The sequence below is a fragment of the Drosophila guanche genome, unplaced genomic scaffold, assembly GCF_900245975.1.
Source record: "Drosophila guanche unplaced genomic scaffold, DGUA_6, whole genome shotgun sequence".
Taxonomy (NCBI): domain Eukaryota; kingdom Metazoa; phylum Arthropoda; class Insecta; order Diptera; family Drosophilidae; genus Drosophila; species Drosophila guanche.
The window spans coordinates 128,883-148,599 of NW_022995780.1; the positions used below are offsets into that span (position 1 = coordinate 128,883).

At 47.8% G+C, this 19,717-nt stretch overlaps 3 protein-coding genes across 8 annotated transcripts in view; 2 read left to right on the forward strand and 1 right to left on the reverse strand.

The window, feature by feature from the left end:
- Window positions 1-1,281: 1,281 nt before the first annotated feature.
- LOC117591405 lies at window positions 1,282-5,054 on the reverse strand. Its single transcript, XM_034284657.1, has 3 exons — window positions 4,037-5,054; window positions 3,610-3,966; window positions 1,282-3,457 (listed from the first exon to the last, which is right to left on the reverse strand). The coding sequence occupies exons 1-3, from the start codon at window positions 4,835-4,837 to the stop codon at window positions 2,276-2,278; spliced, it is 2,340 nt and encodes a 779-aa protein (XP_034140548.1). The 5' UTR covers window positions 4,838-5,054; the 3' UTR covers window positions 1,282-2,275.
- Window positions 5,055-6,226: 1,172 nt separating this feature from the next.
- Window positions 6,227-16,993, forward strand: LOC117591404 (nuclear pore complex protein Nup153). 6 transcript variants are annotated; one of them, XM_034284654.1, is made up of 9 exons: window positions 6,227-6,433; window positions 6,954-7,522; window positions 7,606-8,121; window positions 8,183-8,478; window positions 8,586-12,747; window positions 12,819-13,019; window positions 13,701-13,838; window positions 14,647-14,714; window positions 15,332-15,568. In XM_034284654.1, the coding sequence occupies exons 2-9, from the start codon at window positions 7,328-7,330 to the stop codon at window positions 15,423-15,425; spliced, it is 5,670 nt and encodes a 1,889-aa protein (XP_034140545.1). In that variant the 5' UTR covers window positions 6,227-6,433; window positions 6,954-7,327; the 3' UTR covers window positions 15,426-15,568. The 6 variants fall into 6 exon arrangements, with proteins under 6 accessions (XP_034140545.1, XP_034140547.1, XP_034140546.1 ...); XM_034284655.1 differs by lacking the exon at window positions 13,701-13,838 and having other exon boundaries at window positions 6,228-6,433; XM_034284650.1 differs by lacking the exon at window positions 14,647-14,714 and having other exon boundaries at window positions 6,229-6,433; window positions 15,332-16,993.
- Window positions 16,994-17,304: 311 nt separating this feature from the next.
- The window catches only part of LOC117591406 (serine/threonine-protein kinase PAK mbt), a 4,800-nt gene continuing 2,387 nt past the window's right edge, over window positions 17,305-19,717 (forward strand). The window contains exons 1-2 of the mRNA XM_034284658.1: window positions 17,305-18,884; window positions 18,961-19,232. Of these exons, the coding sequence (XP_034140549.1) occupies window positions 17,696-18,884; window positions 18,961-19,232 (1,461 nt within the window). The 5' untranslated portion in view covers window positions 17,305-17,695. The remainder of the gene's footprint in view (window positions 18,885-18,960; window positions 19,233-19,717) is intronic.

Below are 19,717 nucleotides of genomic sequence, written 5' to 3' on the forward strand. Positions count from 1 at the left end.
ATATTTATATATTTATATTTATATATTCTCATTCAATATTGTTTAATCCCTTTTTTCAGCCAGTTCTATATGCGATTTAATTAAGGTTTTTGCAAGGTTTTGTTTTTTGTTTGTTCTCTGGTTCTCCTGGAAGCGCACTTTTGGTATACCCGTTTGCTCTTGCAATCGTGTTCCGTGATCCACCCCACCCTTACACACTTAAATGTTCTCCCGCCGAAAAAAACTCTGCTTAGCTACTGTTTGTTTTTGCCTTTAACTATTTCACAACTTATCTTGGCATTGGCCATGAAACAAAAAAACATAAAAAAGACACCAAGCAGAAAATCCGTTGGAGGAGGGCCGCAGTAGAAAGTAAATATGAGACTTTGTTTTTAATTGATCATAGTTAAAGTTACCCTCAGATAAGCCAGAGACCAAGTAAGTTAGGATACAGAATAGTGTGAATTGTGTGCTAAATGAAGGGGGTATGGAAGGTCCTAGTGCTCTATTCTTGCTAATTACTGTACGAATATTCCACTAGAAATAACTGAAATATTTGGTGTAAAAGTGTTGGACAAACTGTAAGTTGGTACAATTCAAATTTTAGTCTTTTGCAGGCTTTAGCTGAATTTCTTGAATTCATTTTAAATACATATGTGTTTGTGTGTGTCGCTTTATCTGATTGCTTAGGTTTAAGATATTGTGTGCCATGGGCTTATATATGTGCATAATCTCAAAAATTACATATTTACATAATTATTTAGTTAAACCTTCGAACTTCCACCCTTTCGCACTGTTTACAGGATTCAGTCAGTCGTTGGATAATCAGGAGGGGCCACCAGCCATCAGCCATAAGCCCCATATCTGTCTCTAAAAAGGTAGACATTTAATTTACTTTTCAGCCAGTTTTAACCATTTATATTAGTAATAAGCATCGATCGAATTTTGTTGTTTGTAAGGAATTCAAGTAAATGTAAAATGTAAATGTTACAAAGCCTTAGTTGGAGGAAGACTCTTTGAAGACTCCTGAGGTTGCATTATTCTAATCGAATTGTTGGAAATTGCAAACACTTTTGGCCTTAAATTGTGTAGAGTAATCGCGAGTTTAGGATTATTCTTAGTTTTATTATTATTAAAATGGAAGTCCGAAGTCTTTGAGTCTGAGAATAAAGTATAAATTATTTGTCCTTAAATTATAATTTCTCTAGTGGCAGGCTTTCGGGTGTGTTGGGTTTCCCTTAAAAAAAAGAAAAAGTTCGACTGTAAGTCAGAACCATTGAAGACGAAACGATGAGACAAAACTTCAGACAAAACAGATTTCCAATTTGTATAATTTAAAATATTTAAAATGTAAAAATTTCAAGCTACAATTCTAAAAGTTCAATCGAATGCAATTCATTTTGCGTTTATCCTTCATCTATAGTAATCCATCTTATTGGATTCTCTGATGCCTGATGGGCTACCTAAACATTTTGTACATGGTGTTGGTGTTGCTTTTGTGTAGAACTTATACAATTAAATATTGCTGATAATTGTTAGAGTTAGGATCGGGTCCATCGCTCGTTATCCATAATACGTACATAGTTACGATACATAGAATACTTTTTATATAAAATACTTAGTTCTGGAATGTTTCGGCGCGCAATTGGAGTGGGTGGGGGCCTTTCGGGGGGAGGGGGGCTTAGGAATGTGTATATGTTTGTATAATAATGCATATAATATATAATTATAATTCGAATCTGATCTGATCTGTCATGCCTGCCCCAGCATGCACATAAGTACAATATCGCACTTCGCATATATTGTTAATGTTGTTGTTGATGTTGATGGAAGGAAAAAGTGTACGAAACTTTAAGCTTAAATATAGTTCGAATGTGAGTGGTGGGGTGGGGGGGGGGGGGGGGGGGGGGGGGGGGGGAAGGGGTGTAAGGATTTTGTTGCTGGTTTTTGTTGTGGTGTTGATTTGTATTGTGGTGCTGGTGATGTTGATGCGTTGTTGTTGTATTGGTGGTGGGAATACTTTTCGTTTAAGTACCGCAGGTACCAGCGCTCAGTTGAACAACCTAAATGCCTAATTAAACTAATATTAAATAAGTGTAAAATACATTATAAGTGGTAGCTAAAGTTAAATTAATGAAAAAAACTAGCTAGCTGCCTTGTTAGTTGGCAAATTGAAGGACGTTGAAAGTTGCTTAAGAATCTATTTGACATGACGACCACTGGCGCTTCCACGACCCCGTCCACGACTGCGAACAGATCCAGCCTTGGTTTTGATCCGATCCCGATCTCGTCCCTCTCACAGACTACTACGACCCGATCGGCCAACAGCGCCGACAGCACCATTGGGACGATTGTGTCGCCGCTTGTGGAGATAGAGACCGGCGGCCTGGGCAAATGCCGAGCCGCATATCTGGCAGACATATCGCTTTACCTTGTCGTGGATCTGTTTGTGATTCTGCAGATTCTTTGTGGACTTGAAGGTCTTGCCGCAGATGTCGCACTTGAACTCCTCGTTGCTGTAGTGCAACTTCAGATGCTCGAACAGGCTGTTGCGGGCCATAAATGACTTGTTGCACTGCGGATAGTCGCACTTGTACGACCGCTCCCGCTCATCCTGATGCACAATGCGATGGGCATTGAGGTGGCCGGGCGTCGCGAAGCTACGTTGGCATACACCGCACCCAAAAGGCTTCACCTCTCCGTCACCTTGTCCGTCCTGCTGGTCATCATGGTCCTCGACACTCTCGTCAGCAGATTGAACAGCGCTTCGGCGGCGCCGCTTACGACCGTTGCCCGAACCAGAGCCAGAATCGGCGGGTCCCGATGATTCCAGTATACTGTGATTGAGATTGAGCGCCAGAGTTGGCAGAAACAGCTCCTCGTTGTGGCGCCGCAAATGCTCATCGTAGTTGGACTTCTCCCGGAAACTGGCCGTGCACAGTTCACAGTTGAATTTACCCTCCGAGCCGGCGGCACCCAGATGCAACTGCTTGTGGCTTTCGAACTCTTCGGCGCTGCTGAACTGAATATTGCACACATTGCAATAGTAGCCGCCGCCGAGGATCGGCTGGTGGGTGAGCATGTGGAGATCGAGTTCGCGCAACGTCTGTACAATATCGGCACAATGCTGGCACTTGAACGGCGGTATGTCGTCATCCATGAAGTTCATTTGATCGTAGTAGATGTAATTCGGTATAAACTTGCGACCCGCACGATCGCAATTAAGTCGCTCCAGCTTCTGCTTGGAGTAGTCAAAGCGCAGCTGCGAAATACGCTTCGAGATCTGTATGGTGCTCACATCGATCAGCTGCTGCAGCTCGATGGCCATCTGGTGCAGACCCTCGCCGCGACGCTCCTTGCTGCGGTAGTCCGGATCGAAGCGATTATAGAAGCACTGATACCGCTTCACCATGCTCAGCAATTTCGCAGTCGATGTGTCGTTCCAAATTGCTGAAAATCGCCGACGGTATGATGTTTCCTAAGAACAACAAAAAAAGAGAGAGAGAGACAGACATAAACGGAAAGGAAAGGGCATGGGAATGGGGACGATTTTTAGTTATTTATAATGAATATTGTTTATAGCAAAGAGCGGAGACACAGGAGCGGAATGGAAGTTGGATCCACACTCACCTTGACAACAGCATCAGACATTTTGGAATTGTAGCTGTAGACCTCGTTGAGGAAGTGCAGCTCCTTGAAGTACCACAGCGTACTGATGTTTGTCTTCTCGAGGGCCATTCGATTGCATTCGCGCTTGTAGACGGTGCGCAGATTGTCCCACTTCCTGGTGATGGCATCCTTGGCCAGGGAGATATTGAAACGCCCCTGAAACTCGAGCACAATCCAATCGAGGAAGCGGGCCCGCTTCACCCGATCACGGAACTGAGCGTCACTGTGGTCCCATAGGAAAGGATTGCGCTGATATGATTGTATGAGAAATTGGATCATCTTTCGATCCTTGATGTGCATCGTCAGCTCACGATCCCGCTGCGTAATAATTAATAGAATCAAGTAAGGAGGAGGGAGCGAGTCAGTTTATAGTGCATGATAAACGTACCCCCAGCAGGGACTCCTCGACCATCTCGTCGTAGCTGAGAAAATCAGTTGATTCGTTGCCGGGGAAGGTGTGATTGGGTGCCGCATTGAAGCTGCTGCTGCCGCCGCTGTAGTCCAAGTATTCGCCTGAATTGTCATGATCATTGTCGCCCATGTAGCTCGGATCGTGGTCGCCATACTCATCCATCGACGAGTCACCGTCGGCGGTGATTGGTTCATTTTTGACATCCACACGCGGCTTGGTCACCTTCATGCGGGGACGAGGTCTCGGTATGATTGAGGGCATATCGCTCTCGGGCAGGATGGCCTCTTCGTCGTCAATGGCCTCCGAGTCGTCTTCGTCTGCGGGCAAACGGAGCACATCATCGTCATCATCATCGTGCTCGGGATCACCGTCGTCGTCGTCGTCGCTAAACGGGGGCTCGGGCAGCTCCTGTTTGATGACCATTTGTGGCTCTAGCAGAGCTGTGTCCGCATCGGTCAAGTCTTCGATCTCGTCAAAGTGGTGGCCATTTCTATGTTGGATGCCCTCGTGCAGGGCATCCTCGTCCATCGACAAGGACATGGGCTCACCGAAGCTGAGGGTGAGGCTGGGTGTGGGTGGTATGTGCCCCTCGGTTCCCAGGTGCACCGTTTGCATGTGGCTAATGAATGAATCAAAGTAAAGAAACTTTTCGCTGCAAAATATGCAGCGCAGGGCGAAATACTGGAAGTCCTCCGTGGCCGTAACGACGCCACAATCCTTTGTGCAGTGACGAAAAATCTCCTCATCGTTTGTACGTGGATACGCCAACACGCTCATGGTGCCGCGACTGTGCTGTGGGTTTGCTGTGGGGACGGGACACACACTCGTAACTGAAATCGGATTCGAAACGCTCCGCACTGCACGCTGCGCTGCGTTTGAGAACTGCACTCTTTCTATTTACGTCCTATTCAATAAATTATAAATTGTGTCCTGGAAATTGCCAATAAATAAAACTTTTTTTTGTCCGTGCTAGCAGTGTGACCAGTGTGATCACGGAATTATCGATAAAATATACTGACACACCCTCGGAAATATTCCGAAATATCCCCTTCATTTTGAAAATATACGTAAATATCCGTACATCTTAAATAATTTTCCTCGATTTTCGTGTTCTATATGATATAGCTAGCTAGTTAGGAGTCTCCGAGCTAAAACTATAATTTTATAAGATTTATTAATCAGCCCTTAACAAGATGGGCTAGTTTTCACGACTTCCTTTTGTTGTTGAATGTTTATATTGATCTAAAGATTGACTTTTTATTGCATTGATTAGAGCCAGAGCTTTCCAAAATTTCTCCAATTCGAGAATATCCATCCCTCCAAGGGTACTAAATGTTGCGTATTCCGTGAAAAATGTTGGAGAACAGTGCCGCTCACTTTTCGCAGCATGCTGCTAGTCCATACAAATTATGTTGGCATATACCGTAAATATACAATGAAGTTAAAATATCCTGATAAGTATTATATACCTATTATATACAGTATTTACCATACTGTCAATATAACGAATCGTTAATAATTTTTGTCGATTTTCATATTCCATTTGATGTTGGCAGCTCTTTAAGACTCTCATTATTGAAACTGTAATTTTATGCAACTAACTAATCAATTCGTCCTAAGATTGTCTAGTTTGTATGACTTACTTCTATTGGTTTGTCTACAAAATATGTGCTCTCACTAAGTAAGTAAACACTACAACGTAATAATGTAACGCAGTTGAAATAGAATGTTGCATCATTTGACCACTTTTGGCTTGTCAACCGATCGGCCATTTTTATACCCTAAAAACGTAGTGGTTATTGAATGTGAGAACATTGTGGTGTTTCCGATGCTATTTTTTTTTTAAATAGTTCTGGATAGTGGCACCAAGCCAGAGCTAAATATATCATATAGCCTTGCTGAGACAAATATTGGGAATGAAATGACTGAGATTTTAATTAATTTAGAAGGCTTAAGATCTAGTTATAAAACCAGCTAAGAGTACGAAAAAACGATATTTTTGTGCGATTATGGAAAGAATTTGGCGGTCCCATCCCATATATATATATGTATTTTGAAAATAGATTTACGGCTCATAGCCGTTCAACCGCCTATCGATATGTAAAAATACACTAGCGCGATATAATCGCCTACTCGTCGCTCGTTCGACTCGTTGCTTGTGCATGAGCTGCTGCTACTCGCCCATTTAGCTACACGCGTTTTTCCCAAATCGTGCTTTTTTGTGAATTGTTCATTTCTTTTGTAAAAATTACTCACTAATATGTTTTGCGACACAAATCCGATCGGCAATGCGTGCAGCTAACATGATTTGAGAATTGCAGGCTACGCGTTCAGTCTCTGGCTGTTCAACTCGAGCCTTTTAAAACCAAATGAGTGCGTTTGCTTGCAGGCGAACTGGGTATCTCGCGCGCCCATGTGTGTGTCTGTGTATGTTTGTGTGTGTGGTGTATAAAAGAAGAATTGCAAAAGAAAAGAAACAAGAAGACGAAAAAACGAAGCGATAAAAACGACCAGGCCAGCATTAGTAGAACAAAAAATCAAACAGGCAGGCGGCGGCCTGTGGTTAGTGTGTTATCCGGAACAGCGCTAAGCGTGGATCCAAGTTGACACGGCATCAAAGCAACAGCAGTCGACAGGCAGCGTCCACCGCCAAGCTAAAAAAAAAGGAAATAATATTTGTGAAAAAAAGAACCCCCCGCCCGTTTTGCCCATATTTGGTTCACTCGCGAAATTGAATCCGTAATAAACATAATCCTCATTTGATCAGAGACGTGAAAAACGAGCAATTTAATACATACATACGCACACACATATATGTACACTGTACACAATTTTCTTTACCATTTATAATGCCGATGTGACTCTCATTTTACCGCGTCTCTTGTGCTTGCAGAGTAATATACATATATTTACCGTGTGATGGATAAATAAATAAATGCGCTAAGAGCTGATGCACTTTCTGGCGCCAAAGTGCAAAGACACAAAAAAGATCGAGAAAAAAAAGTAAAAAAAAACGAACAAAATTCGCCGCGTGTGTGGAATCTCGGCGACAGAACACCAACACAGCGATACGGCGTGCGTAACACACACACATTGAGAACACTCACACAGGATTGCAACAGTGTGTTCCGTTTCTATTTCTTTTTTTATTGTTGTTTTGCGCGCTTGCGTGTGTGTGTGTGTGTGTGTGTGCGTGTGTTCGTTTCTTTTTGGTTAGTTTTCATTTTGTGTGCCCGTGCCGTTTCATCGCCGGCTTAAAATCCAATAATGTCAGAGTTTGAGGATAGGCCACACAAAAATAGCCAAACAAAAAGGCAACTGCAGCTGCAGCGACACCAAGCCACGACATTAAGTGCGGGATCGAGCACACAGCATCCGCTCACGCCGCTAATGGAGGCGACCGAGGCCGAGGAGGCGGCCGAAGATGATTCTGCTGCCGGCATAGCCCTCGTCTCCCGCAAAGTAAGTACAGTTACAGTTCGGGAAGTCGGAGATCGAAATTCGCGCGAAATTTATAATGCTGGAAATGCTCCGACTCGTTTCAGTCTATCATGGGAAGGGTGAAGCTGCGCGTTTCAAATATCCTGCCAACCTGGTTCTCGCCAACATCCAAGGCGGCCTCGGAGGCCCAAGAGGAGCAACAACAACAACAGCAGCAACAGAATGGTACTGAAACCGGAGCAACGTCTCTAACGAGAAGGAAACGTAGACGCCGCTGCATAGAGCTGGCCGAACCAGATGGCGAGGACTCACCCGCTGGGGGCCTGCTACCCGATGTGGATGATGGTGCCGCTGCACGTGGTCTGGACTACGAGGAGGTGGCCCTGGCCGACAACATAGCCGAGCATGACTTGGTCGCCGAAGATGAGCAGACGCGACGCAGCGAATACAATGTGTTCCCCTTACGCAAACGGCGCGCTGCGATAATTGCCGCCGATGATGACTTTGATGACGATGACGACGATGTGGCAGATGGAGACGAAGATGACGAGGAGGAGGACGAGGACGATGGTCCAGCAGATGCGTCTGTCTCTGTCCCGACTAAGCGACGACGTATAGAAGTGAGTGTAAAGACCCTACCAATTTCTTACATTCTAATCATAATCTGAAATGATTTTGCAGCTGGAGACAAGCGTCAATTTGCCAAGTATGCGGAGAATGCCATTGCCACTGGTTTCCTCTACGCCCGCAGCTGCCGCTGCCGCTTCAGGCGGCCAACAATTCACCTCAGGAAACTCTCAGGCAGTGGGAGGAACACGCAGTCGTAGCCGTGGCTTGGACCCGAGTGGCGTGGCCCCGCATCGACGCACCCACTTAAACCTCTATCACCAGCAGCGCCAGCAGCGTGAGCCGGGCTACAATTTCTTTGCGGGCAACGAGACGGCCGCCGAGGCCACAACAGGAGATCTGCCAGTCAGGTGAGCATGCTTCTGCGACCTGACCCCTGTGACCCAATCCAAACCACTGTCACCTGTTGTCCAATGTCATAACTTTGCAACTATTCCTCTTTACTACCCCGTTGCAGTATACGTCGATCGCTGAACATCCCAGTCATAGATTCACCACGCGGTCGCAGCTTCAGCTTTGGACAAACTCAAACCGCCGTGCCATTGGCCAACCACAAGAGACCTTCTCTGCTGGTGGGGCAGGCTGCCACGGGCCGTGACACATCCATCGATGCGGCACAGTCGGAGAATGAGCGGATTGAGCGGCTCCTGAATATCTGCAAGTCCAATAATAATATCAGCAACAACAACAACAACATTATCAAATCGAAGAGAGGTGCCGCCACAACAACAGCTGCAACTGGAGATTTGGAGAGTGAACTGCATGAATATCCAGAGGTAGTGGAGACAGCCGATTCCTATCCCTACTGTCACAACAGCAACAGTAATCTATCGTTCTATGGGAATTTGCAGAGCGCCAAGTCAATATTTAATTCTACGTGTTCACTGAATGCGCTAAATAGGCGGAAGCGCTTCAATGCCTCCATCTATGGCAGCTCCTCGGCCTTGAGCGACAGCCGCCTGTTGACACGCAGTGCTTCCGCTTCGGCCTGTGGCTCCGGTTCAACAACAATTTCGCCCTTCTACAAGGGTCAGACCACATTCGGCGGCAATTCAGCACACAATCGAATCTTCGGCCAGGGTGCTGGCTCAGGCGGTGGCGCTGGCGGTTCCTCCTCTTCGTTGGCCATGAACTCGGGCGGCAGTTCGCCGGCCGCTCATCAGGCTGCGTCCGGCAAAACCGCCTACGGCATGAAGCCATTGGCCATGCGACCCAGCCAGCTAACAGAGAGTCAGCCAACCACATCGGCCGTGGACAGCATCGCCCTCTCGAGCACCACAAGTCGCATCCTTAGCCTGCTGGAGAGCTACTCCACGCCACTAATTGATGTCAAGCGGCTCGGAAACACACTGAAGGAGCAGCAGAAGCAGCAGCAGCAGGCAAATAGCAACCAGCGGCTGCAGCGTGGCTCCAGCAATCCCAATCATTTTATTTCGCACACAGAACAGCTGCAGCAGCAGTCGACGCCACAAAGTCTTCTGGCTCCAACGATGCAGCACGTACTCGAAAAGCGTCGCCTGCATCGTGTCAGCAAAAACTGGAAGAAATTGGTCACGCCAAAGGTGCCAAAGGCACCATCGTCCGGAGGGTCAACCACAATGGCCCTGGCGGCTCTGCCAGCCCGCCAATCGCCCAATAATAGTCACACGAACAAGATGCGTTCCCGACTGAGTCACCAGTCGGCGCGCAAGGAGCCCCGCGAAGACACCGAACTGGCACCCGAGCCACTCGACTTGCCGATTATCAACTTCCCGGCCATGGCAAATACACCGACATTTGATTTGGTCATCAAGCCACCGCCGCCGTCGACACCTGCGACACTGCCATCAGTGGCGGCAAACACAACGGAGGATCTACAGATACGCCCCAAGCCCCAACCAGCATTCCCAATGCCTGCGGTTAACTTTGTGGGTGCAACAGCAACAGCTGCACCAACAACAACAGCTACAGCCACAACTATAGCCAATTTCAGTGGAAGTGGCAGTGTCAGTGTCAGTTCCGGCTTGCTGACTGGCGGCGCATCAGGCGTTTCAGAACGTAGCTACAGCTTTGGTGAGCCCATACCCATACGAGGGGAAACTGCAAGTGCTGCAGACCAATTGAGGAGCACACGCAATTTCTCGTTTCCAGCGCCATCGACATTGGAGAGGCAACAGCAGTCGCTGCCAATCATGAACGGACCCTCCACCGTTGCAGCAGCGCATAATCCAAGCAGCAGCAACCCAGTGGAAGGCGGCTTTAGCCAGCAGTTTAGAAAATCAGCCACTGAATGGGAGTGTGATGTGTGCATGATCCGAAATAGATCAGAGCTAGTGAAGTGTGCAGCATGCGAGACGCCAAAGCCTTCCAAGGCTACTCAAGCAGATGCAGCGGCAACTCCGACTTCAACTCCAACTGCAGTCCCATTCTCTGTTGCCAGCAGCGGATTCGGAGATCGTTTCAAGAAGTCATCGAGTGCCTGGGAGTGCGACACGTGCATGGTGTCCAACAAGAACGAGAATAGCAAGTGCGTGGCCTGCGAGACACCGCGCCAGGGAGCTGCAGCAGCCGCCAGCAAGACAACCACCGACTGTTTCTCAATTACAAACAGTCCGGGGGGCGGCTTCGGCTCTGGCTCCGGATCGGGCTTCTCAACATCCAGTTCGAGTTCAGGGTTTGGGCAGGCGTTCAGGCCCAAGGCCAACACCTGGGAGTGCCAGACATGCCTGGTGATGAATCAGACGAGTGCCGTCGAGTGCGTCGCCTGCCAGTCGCGCAATCCCAGTGCCGCCAGCAGCGAGTCCAGCTCGAGCTCCTCAACAAGTAATCCTCCAACCAATGTCTCTTCGAGCACCAGCAGCACCATTAACACCAGCTTCAAGTTTGGCTTCACCCCAGAGCAACAGAAACAGCAGCAGCAGCAGCTGGCAGGAGTCAAACAGGATGTCGGTTTCCAGAATCTGGTGGCTGCCCAGAAGGCAGCTAATTGGGAGTGCGAGACATGCATGGCCATGAACGATCAGGCGCTCTCCAAGTGCTGCTGCTGTGAGCAACTGAGGCCGGGTAGCGACGACAACTGCAAATCCTCATTCAATGCCACTCACCCAGTGCCTACGTTCACGTTCGGGTTTGTACCAAAAGCAAAAGAAACAGCACCAGTCCAGCCAGTGCTGCCGGTAATGCCAGTGCTGCCAGCTGCAGTCCTGTCAACGTCAAACGCTGCGCCACAGTTCTCCTTTGGCTTCGGTCAGAGCAAGGATGTGGCAGACAGCAATAACGCTTCGATGGGAGGATTCAAGTTCGGAGCCCCAGCCCCAGATCCAGCTCCAGCAGCCACCGTCACCGCCAGCCAGGAGGAGCCAAAGTCAATCGATCTAAGGGCTACAATGCCAACAGCCACTAAGGCTACATCCACCACGGGTATCGAAACAGCAGCAGCGGCCACCGCTAGCCAATTTTCATTCAGAGCTCCCACCACCACATCGACAGTGCTGTCCTCCAGCAGTGACACTTCCATCCCTGCCGCTACCGCTGCAGCTGCCCCCGGCGTAAGCGCCACCACCACTGTCACGAGTCAAGGGTTCAGCTTTGGTACTCCATCAGCATTACCCTCATCCTCATCAGCTGTGTCCAGTTCGACGCATACTTCGGGCAGCAACTCTAGCGTCACCAGCGTGATTAGCTCCAACGTGAAGCCCATGTTTAGCTTCAGCGCACCCGCCACCACGCCCAGCGGTGTAAGCAGCAGCACGACGGTGACGACGGCATCTGTGGGCTTCTTTGGATCTGCCACAACAACTAGCACATCTTTTGCTGCCACTCCAGCTCCAGCTCCAGCATTAGCTGCCGCTGCGCCTGCGCCAGCGGTAGGTTTGTTCAGCTTTGGCAGTCTATCTTCAGCTAGCTCCACAACAAAAGCTGCACCTAGCAGCAACACCAACGCCTTCTTCTTTGGCCAGACTCCGACTTCGACGGCAGCGCCAAGCTCAAGTGCGACGGGCTTCATCTTTGGTGCAGCAGTAACTTCAGTAGCCTCGGGCAACAACAACAGCACGTCCATTAGCTTCAGCAGCAGCACCACCACCACCACTGCAGCTCTAGCTTCAGCGGCAGCTCCAACTCCAGTGACGTTCGGATTTGGAGAGAAGAGAGCGGCATCGGGTGCACCCGCAAACAGCTTGACAAAGCCCGTAAGCTTTGGCTGGCCCAGCGCCAGTGCTAGCGCTGGCTCCATACCCAGCAATGGCAGCGTAGCACCGACCACCGCCACCGACAGCAGCACCAACACCAACACCAGCCTCCCGACGGTGGTGTCTGGCAGCTCTGTTTTCGGTAGTGGATTTGGTACTGGCTTCGGCAGTACAACGGCCGCCAGTACGCCAGCACCAACTGCGGCAGCGTCTTCAGCTTTTGGCGGTAATGGAGCACTCCCCACTACGGGCTTCGGCTTTGTGGGTAACTCAATGGCACCCCAATCTTCGCCTGCGCCTGCATCCGGTGGCCAGGCTTCTATATTCAACAATGCCATCACGCCTGTCTTTGGTGGCAGCAATGGAGGAGGAGGAGGAGGATTCGGAAGCACTGGAACAGCTGCAAAGCCAGCATTTAACTTTGGAGGCCCACCGGCTCTTTCCCAGTCGGTAAGTAAATTTCAGAATCGCAACTGACAGCGATCCATCATCTTGCATTCCATAACTGATCATCTCTGCAGACGACCACATCTGCACCAGGACCTTTCAACTTTGGTGGCGGCGGGGGCGGCGATACCGGGGGCAAAGAGACATCCTCTAAGCTGGCCTTTAATTTTACGGGCTCGGTTTCGGTGTCTGCCGCAGCCGCTACACCACAGGCGACGCCGGCCTTTAACTTTTCCGCCGGTTCGGCGACTGCAAATTCCCTTGCATCGGGCGATGTAAGTATCCTTCATATCTTTGCGCAGAGACCCATCATTTTCTGACACGAACTGAAACCTTTACCCCACTTAATACGTATTACTCTTACCATTTACATAAATGTATCAATCAGTAGGCAATTTTTTAAGAGCTTATAGCGATGGTGCTGATACTATTTGTACTTTCTGTGCATGATACCCTCTACCCTTATTCCCCCCACCCATTAAAATTTAGATTTACTGATTACACCACACTCTATGTATTTGATTTATTTCTTTGTCCTTGTTTATATTTATATATACATATATATTTATTTGTATTTTATATTTATTCTTCTCTTTTTTTTCTTTCTCCTTTCTATTTTCAACAACAACAACAACACAAAAACCAACCGATATCAATCAATAATCTTCATGTTGTCGCTGTTGTGTGTGTATGTGTGTTCTTTTGCAAAAAAAAAAAACCAAAACAACAAAATCAAAAATAATAACTAAAAAACAAAAAACGTACTCCATATATGTATTACTCCTATGTACACACTGTACCCTACCTGTATCCCCCCTGTACTGTATTACCGCTATGGGGCACGGGCACACAAAATCAAATAAAATCAATCAATCAACTATCCATCCTACTAATCCCCACTGAAACGACAAAAAAATCGAAAAAATGTTAATGGCATTTGTGGCACGGCATCGAAGCAGCGTGTCTTCCAGTTCGGTGCTGCTCCTGCTGCTGCTTCTGCTCCTGGCATAGCTACCGGGCTCGGTGCTGGTGGCGCAAGTGGTTCGCCAATGTTCAATTTTACCGCCACATCGCCGCCGCAAATGCAGATGCAGGTAAACCAAAATGATGGCTAGGCTGACAAAATGATTCGAAAGCCAAACCGATAATGATTTTTGTACCACCTATGCTATGCGCACATTTAATACACGAGTATTGTATATGTATATGTATTTTAGAAGAAAAGTATTAGATTTAGTTGTTTCATGGCCCCCCTTTTACATTTCATAAACATTAACAGTAGCATTAACATTAACATTACCACTAACATTAGCATTATCATTCACATTTAACATTATCAGCGTTGCCTTTACAAAGTATGTACATATGTATGTATGTTTGTAGCTAACGATCAAATGCTTATGTATTGCTGCTGCTGTGCTTGAAAACCGTATATCAGTGGGGTCTTGGGTTAGTGGAACTCGCTGAAATGTTTGAAAAGTAACTGTACATGACAACTGTACAGGAACTGATAAATGCATGCAGTTTATACACCATTTTTGGACAGCCCTAAATGTGTGACCTCTAATCCCACACACAAACACAAACAAACAAACTTGTGACACTCAAATAAACGAACATTCTTCACACTCATACACACTGCACATCCTCTCGACACCCGACACACACCCACGACATGTGCGAACATTCTCATTCAACATTCTGCCCGTCACTTTTTATTTGAGAAAGTATTTTTTAAATGCACTACGCCACTGACCAACCCCACCAGCCCCTCGTTCATCTACTCATCATGAACAACAAAAATAATTTTTTTCTTTGCTTTAAACAAAAGACAAATTTACAACAAAAACCAACAAAAAGGAAAAACAAAATCGAAACACTTTTTTTATTTTTTGTTTGCAGTCAACGCCAAATGCCAACGCACCGTTCCAATTTAGTGCCGGTGCTCCAGCGCCAGCCAATATGTTCGCGTAAGTAAAGGAGAAAGAGTATGAAGGGAGTACGCACTTGCCAAAGCTGCGTGAGCGAGCTGTAGATACAAGTACTGAGTGGAAAACGATTAGGAAAGAGAGAGAATCGTTTAATTATTATTTCTCTCTCTCTCTCTGTCTATTGCAATAATTCCCAAGATGATTGGCCAAATCACCCACACAAACACCCACACATACAGACACACACACACAGCTATACAGCTACACAGATGCACCATTCACAGTTTTATTGCATTTACACAACTAATTTGTAAAGATATTTGTTGTTGTGTTATGTTATGTATGTATGTATTATGTATGTATGTTTGTTAACATAAAAGCAAAAACAAAAAGAACAAGCAATAACACAACAAATTACCAAACACAGCATAAAACATCTTAATGTTGCAACATTTCACAATGTTCACATTCTTTCATTACGTTAACATTTTACGTGTCTGTAACCGCCAATTTTCTGATCCTGTTTAAAGGCCGCAAGATTTGAAACTCATACTCGCTCCGCAGCCGCCGCGTGCTGCAAGTGCCGGAACTAGTTCCGATTTCAGTCACACCCACATACACTAACCGGGGATTCGTTTTTTTCGTTACATTCACAGCTTCAATCCACCTCCAGCTGGCAACGCCGCCCAGAATTCACAGATGGTGCGCCGCAAGATTCGCACCCCTGTGCGCCGTTTGCCGCCACGGTAGAAGTGGCATCGCAGGCCTCCGAAACAACATCTACTGAGGCTGCCGCCGCCGTCCCCGCCATCGCTGTAGGTGGAGGACTCGTTTACAACCACATGATTAAAGAACACGAACAGCCACAAGCACAACGAATGGGATTGCAACTAGAAGACATAAGGCAAACCGGACAGGTGCCGCAGGAGGATGACGAGTTCGAGGCAGAGGAGGAGCTTGTGACGGACAACGAAAGCAGTGACATACCTTTCGAGGCATCATCTGTTGGTCCCCACAGACGGAGTCCGCACCTTCACGACCGAACCCAGCAGCAGTTCCCCCACGTTTCCAAATATCGTTTCGTCCGCAGCGTCACGGATACCACCTCCACCTGCGCCTCTACGGCTGGAACCGCCACCATACCGGATGGAGAAACCACAACCCCCATGTTAAACACGGCAGCCGCCAAGCTGACCAGACAGAAACGATTCGGAGTGTTGCACAGCAAGCGCAATACACGCAGCAGAGTCAACACCATCATGAGCAACAGAAGCCACAGAGGAGGTGGCATAAAGAGAATCAGCTACCGGCAGCGCTACAACGATATCGAGGGAGCAGGAACGGGAACTGGAACAGGAACAGGAGTAGGTTCCGTCTCGGTGCCCCATGTTCTGCGCAGCCGCTACAAACTGGTGCGACGCCGAAGCAACAATGAAGCAATAGCACCCCTGACTGAAACACAGCAGCCGTAAAGGATCGCTGGAGGATGACGAGACACGCAGTCACGCTTACAACAGTTACGGTAACTGGTAACCAGAAGCAGATGCTGATGCATTTTTCGTAGTCCTCTCTCTAAAACACACACACACACACGTGCACACAAAATTTGTTTAAGTTAAGTTAATATGTTGGTTTTATGAGCACGGACCCTATCATCAAGCAGCTATCGTGTCTCTTTTCTAGTTTGTTATGGATACATTTTTTGCTCATTTTTTTTTGTTGATTTAAATATAAATATGTGTATATCTTCTATGCATGTATATATAACATCGATCGTGAGACCATATTCTGCTTACTACACATTTGTTTGAAGCAGTGGAAAGGAAAGAGAACAGAACCGCATTGCTAGTTTTGTATTAGCTTTTGTTCTTCATTTTTAGATTTATAAAATGGAATTCGCTGAACGAATTGTCTATACAGAACAGCAACAGCCACAACAGCAGTAAACCAACAAAATACAGAAAACAGAAACTATTTAGAAACGTAAATTAAGCGAAACAAAAAACCTATAGCTACCGATAAGGAAAATTAAGAGAACCGTTTAAAGAGAGAGAGAGAGAGAGAGGGGGTCTAGTTGCAAAGTGGCGAAAATAGTGAGCAGAAGAAACAGTTATGATGATTATGAGCATGTTTTATATAGCATACATACACATGCATATATACATACATATGGAAAAAATTATAATATTTTAATATAATTTTTAATTGATCATTTGTAAGTCGCGGGAAAAACTGAGTTGTTGAAATCGGAGAGAATTCGTTTTAAGGAACGGTATCGTAATGTAAATAAGTAAATATATGCGGTATGATAATTAAAAAAAACACTGAATATACCTACAAAAAACTGAAAATCTGTGTTTTCTGTTTTTTAAATTTATATGAGGTGTAGGGGATTGTCGATGTTTCCGATGCCCGATTGATGGGAAAATTTACTGAAAATTGCTAGATCTGAAGCCGAAGGGAAAAAAAGCTAATTTGCCAACACTGGATGTCACAGCTTGTGCAATTGAGATGGAAGTCCTTCGATAGAGTTTGTGGAGATTCTCCGATAGCACATATCGACAGAAAATTGAGGGCTTGAAAATATCGATAGAGCTTACCACGCCGAATGCTGCCGGATCTGTAAAATAGTATCGGTCTGGCATCATCGGCCCTTAATTTCTTTGGTTTATTTTTTTTTTGTTTCTTCGTGTGTTTGTGTTTTTATATCCGTAACTTGAGCGCCTCCAAGCCGCAAAAAATGTGCTGACCAGTGCCTTGGGGCAGTCAGAGCCAGAGGTTTCGAGAATTCCGTAATTCCGAATCGCATCCGCTGCGCCATGTGTGTGTGAAGTGATTGCGGTGATTGTGTGTGTTTGTGCGTCTGCGAGAGAGCTGGAGAGACATTGTCGGGTCGTCGGGCAGTAAAAGGGCGGTAAAAGAAAAGTCAACGCTAAGGCTACGGAAAGAGTAAAAACTATTAAACGGTGTGCAGCAGCAGCAACATCAGCAGCAACAACAGCAGCAAATTTCCCTAGAAAATGTTTACCAAGAAGAAGAAGAAACCCCTGATCTCGATGCCCAGCAATTTTGAGCATCGCGTGCACACGGGATTCGATAAGCGGGAGAACAAGTATGTGGGCCTCCCCCTCCAGTGGGCCTCCATTGTGGGCAACAATCAGATCCTCAAGTCCACCAATCGGCCGCTGCCCCTGGTCGATCCCTCGGAGATTACGCCCACAGAAATTCTCGACCTCAAGACGATTGTGCGGCCACATCACAACAACAACAAGGCGGACACCACATCGCTAAACAGCAGCAGCACCATGATGATGGCCTCCGCTGGGGGTCCCGGCGGTGGGCCGATTCCGGGCACTCCAGGCGGAGTAGTGCACGGCTCGATGGGGATGCTGGGTGCTGGCGGCGGGCAACATCATTTGATGGATCCAATGACCGCGTCCGGCATTGTCCTGCCCAAGACCTCCCATGTGGCACGCTCCAATTCGCTGCGCAGCTCAAGTCCGCCGCGTGTGCGTCGCGTGGCCAATGTGCCGCCCTCCGTGCCCGAGGAGGAGGCATCGTCGGCGACGACAACGCCAACACCAGCGACGGGCTTCAAGCCCCAGCAGCCTCTGGGCCATCCAATGCTCTATTCCAGTCAGAATGCGCACGCCAATGGAGCGGCCACCGGTCCACTGGCCGTGCGAACGGATCAGGGCACGAATATGCAGTACCGAGCCATGGGAGGCGTCGGACCGCCGGGTGCCATCCCGCAACAGACGTCGCCAGTGGGCTCGGTGGCCAGCGGAACGCGATCCACCCACTCCCACACGAACAACGGAAATAGCACCGGCTTCCCACTGTATCCCCCCGCTTCGCAGGCGCATCAGCCCAAATCGATGGGCGTGGGCGACCAGAATCAGAATCCCTTGCATAGCCACGCCCAGACGCATCCGCACCCACATCCACATGCACATAATCATGCCAAGTCGGCGTCCCGAGCCTCCAGCTCGAGCGGTGGTGCCAGCAGTGCTACCCTGGCCGCTTCCCAGGCATCTGCCCAGCAGCAACAGCAGCCCAAGCAGGACCAGCGGCTGACCCACGAACAATTTCGGGCCGCACTCCAAATGGTCGTCTCCGCTGGCGATCCGCGGGAGAATCTTGATCACTTCAACAAGATTGGCGAAGGCTCAACGGGCACCGTTTGCATAGCCACCGACAAGTCCACAGGTGGGTGTGGCGCCTCCTACTCCTTCATAATTTAATTGACATCCAAATGGATTTTTGTTATTTCGTTTGTGTGCAGGTCGCCAGGTGGCCGTGAAAAAAATGGACCTGCGCAAGCAGCAACGACGCGAGCTGCTCTTCAATGAGGTTGTCATCATGCGGGACTACCATCATCCGAATATCGTTGAGACATACTCCAGCTTTCTGGTCAACGATGAGCTCTGGGTTGTTATGGAGTATCTGGAGGGCGGCGCCCTCACCGACATTGTCACCCATTCGCGCATGGATGAGGAGCAGATTGCCACTGTCTGCAAGCAGTGCTTGAAGGCTTTGGCCTATTTGCACTCACAGGTGCGTGACCAGCATGCAGACGACAAGACCCCATTGTCTGATGGCACCACCCAGTCAGTCACAACCAACCTGACAACTGGCACTGCCACTGTCACTGCCCCAGCCATTGCCCCTGCCCATGCAATTGGGGGCTTTCTTTGCTGCGCCTTTCCTTTGCTTTCCTTTCCCTTCCATTTTCCATTCAATTCGATTCTTTAGCCCTGCCGCTGCTGCAGCTGCTGCTGCTTCTGCCATTGCCATTTGTGGCGCTTTCTTTGGCCTCTGCTTTCGCGTCGCTTAGGTTTCAATTTCTAAATGTTGTCACCGAAGTTGTCCGTCCGCACAGTGGAATGAGCACCCGAAACTATGCACGCAGCAAGCAAAAGTGAAATCGTAACTGAAGAAGAGACCTAGACCCAGCCCAGTCCAGTCCAAGCTGTACAATGAGTTCTTTGGGTTCTTTAGGCCCACAGTGGCCGTTGGTAATGCAATATTGGCTGGCTGGG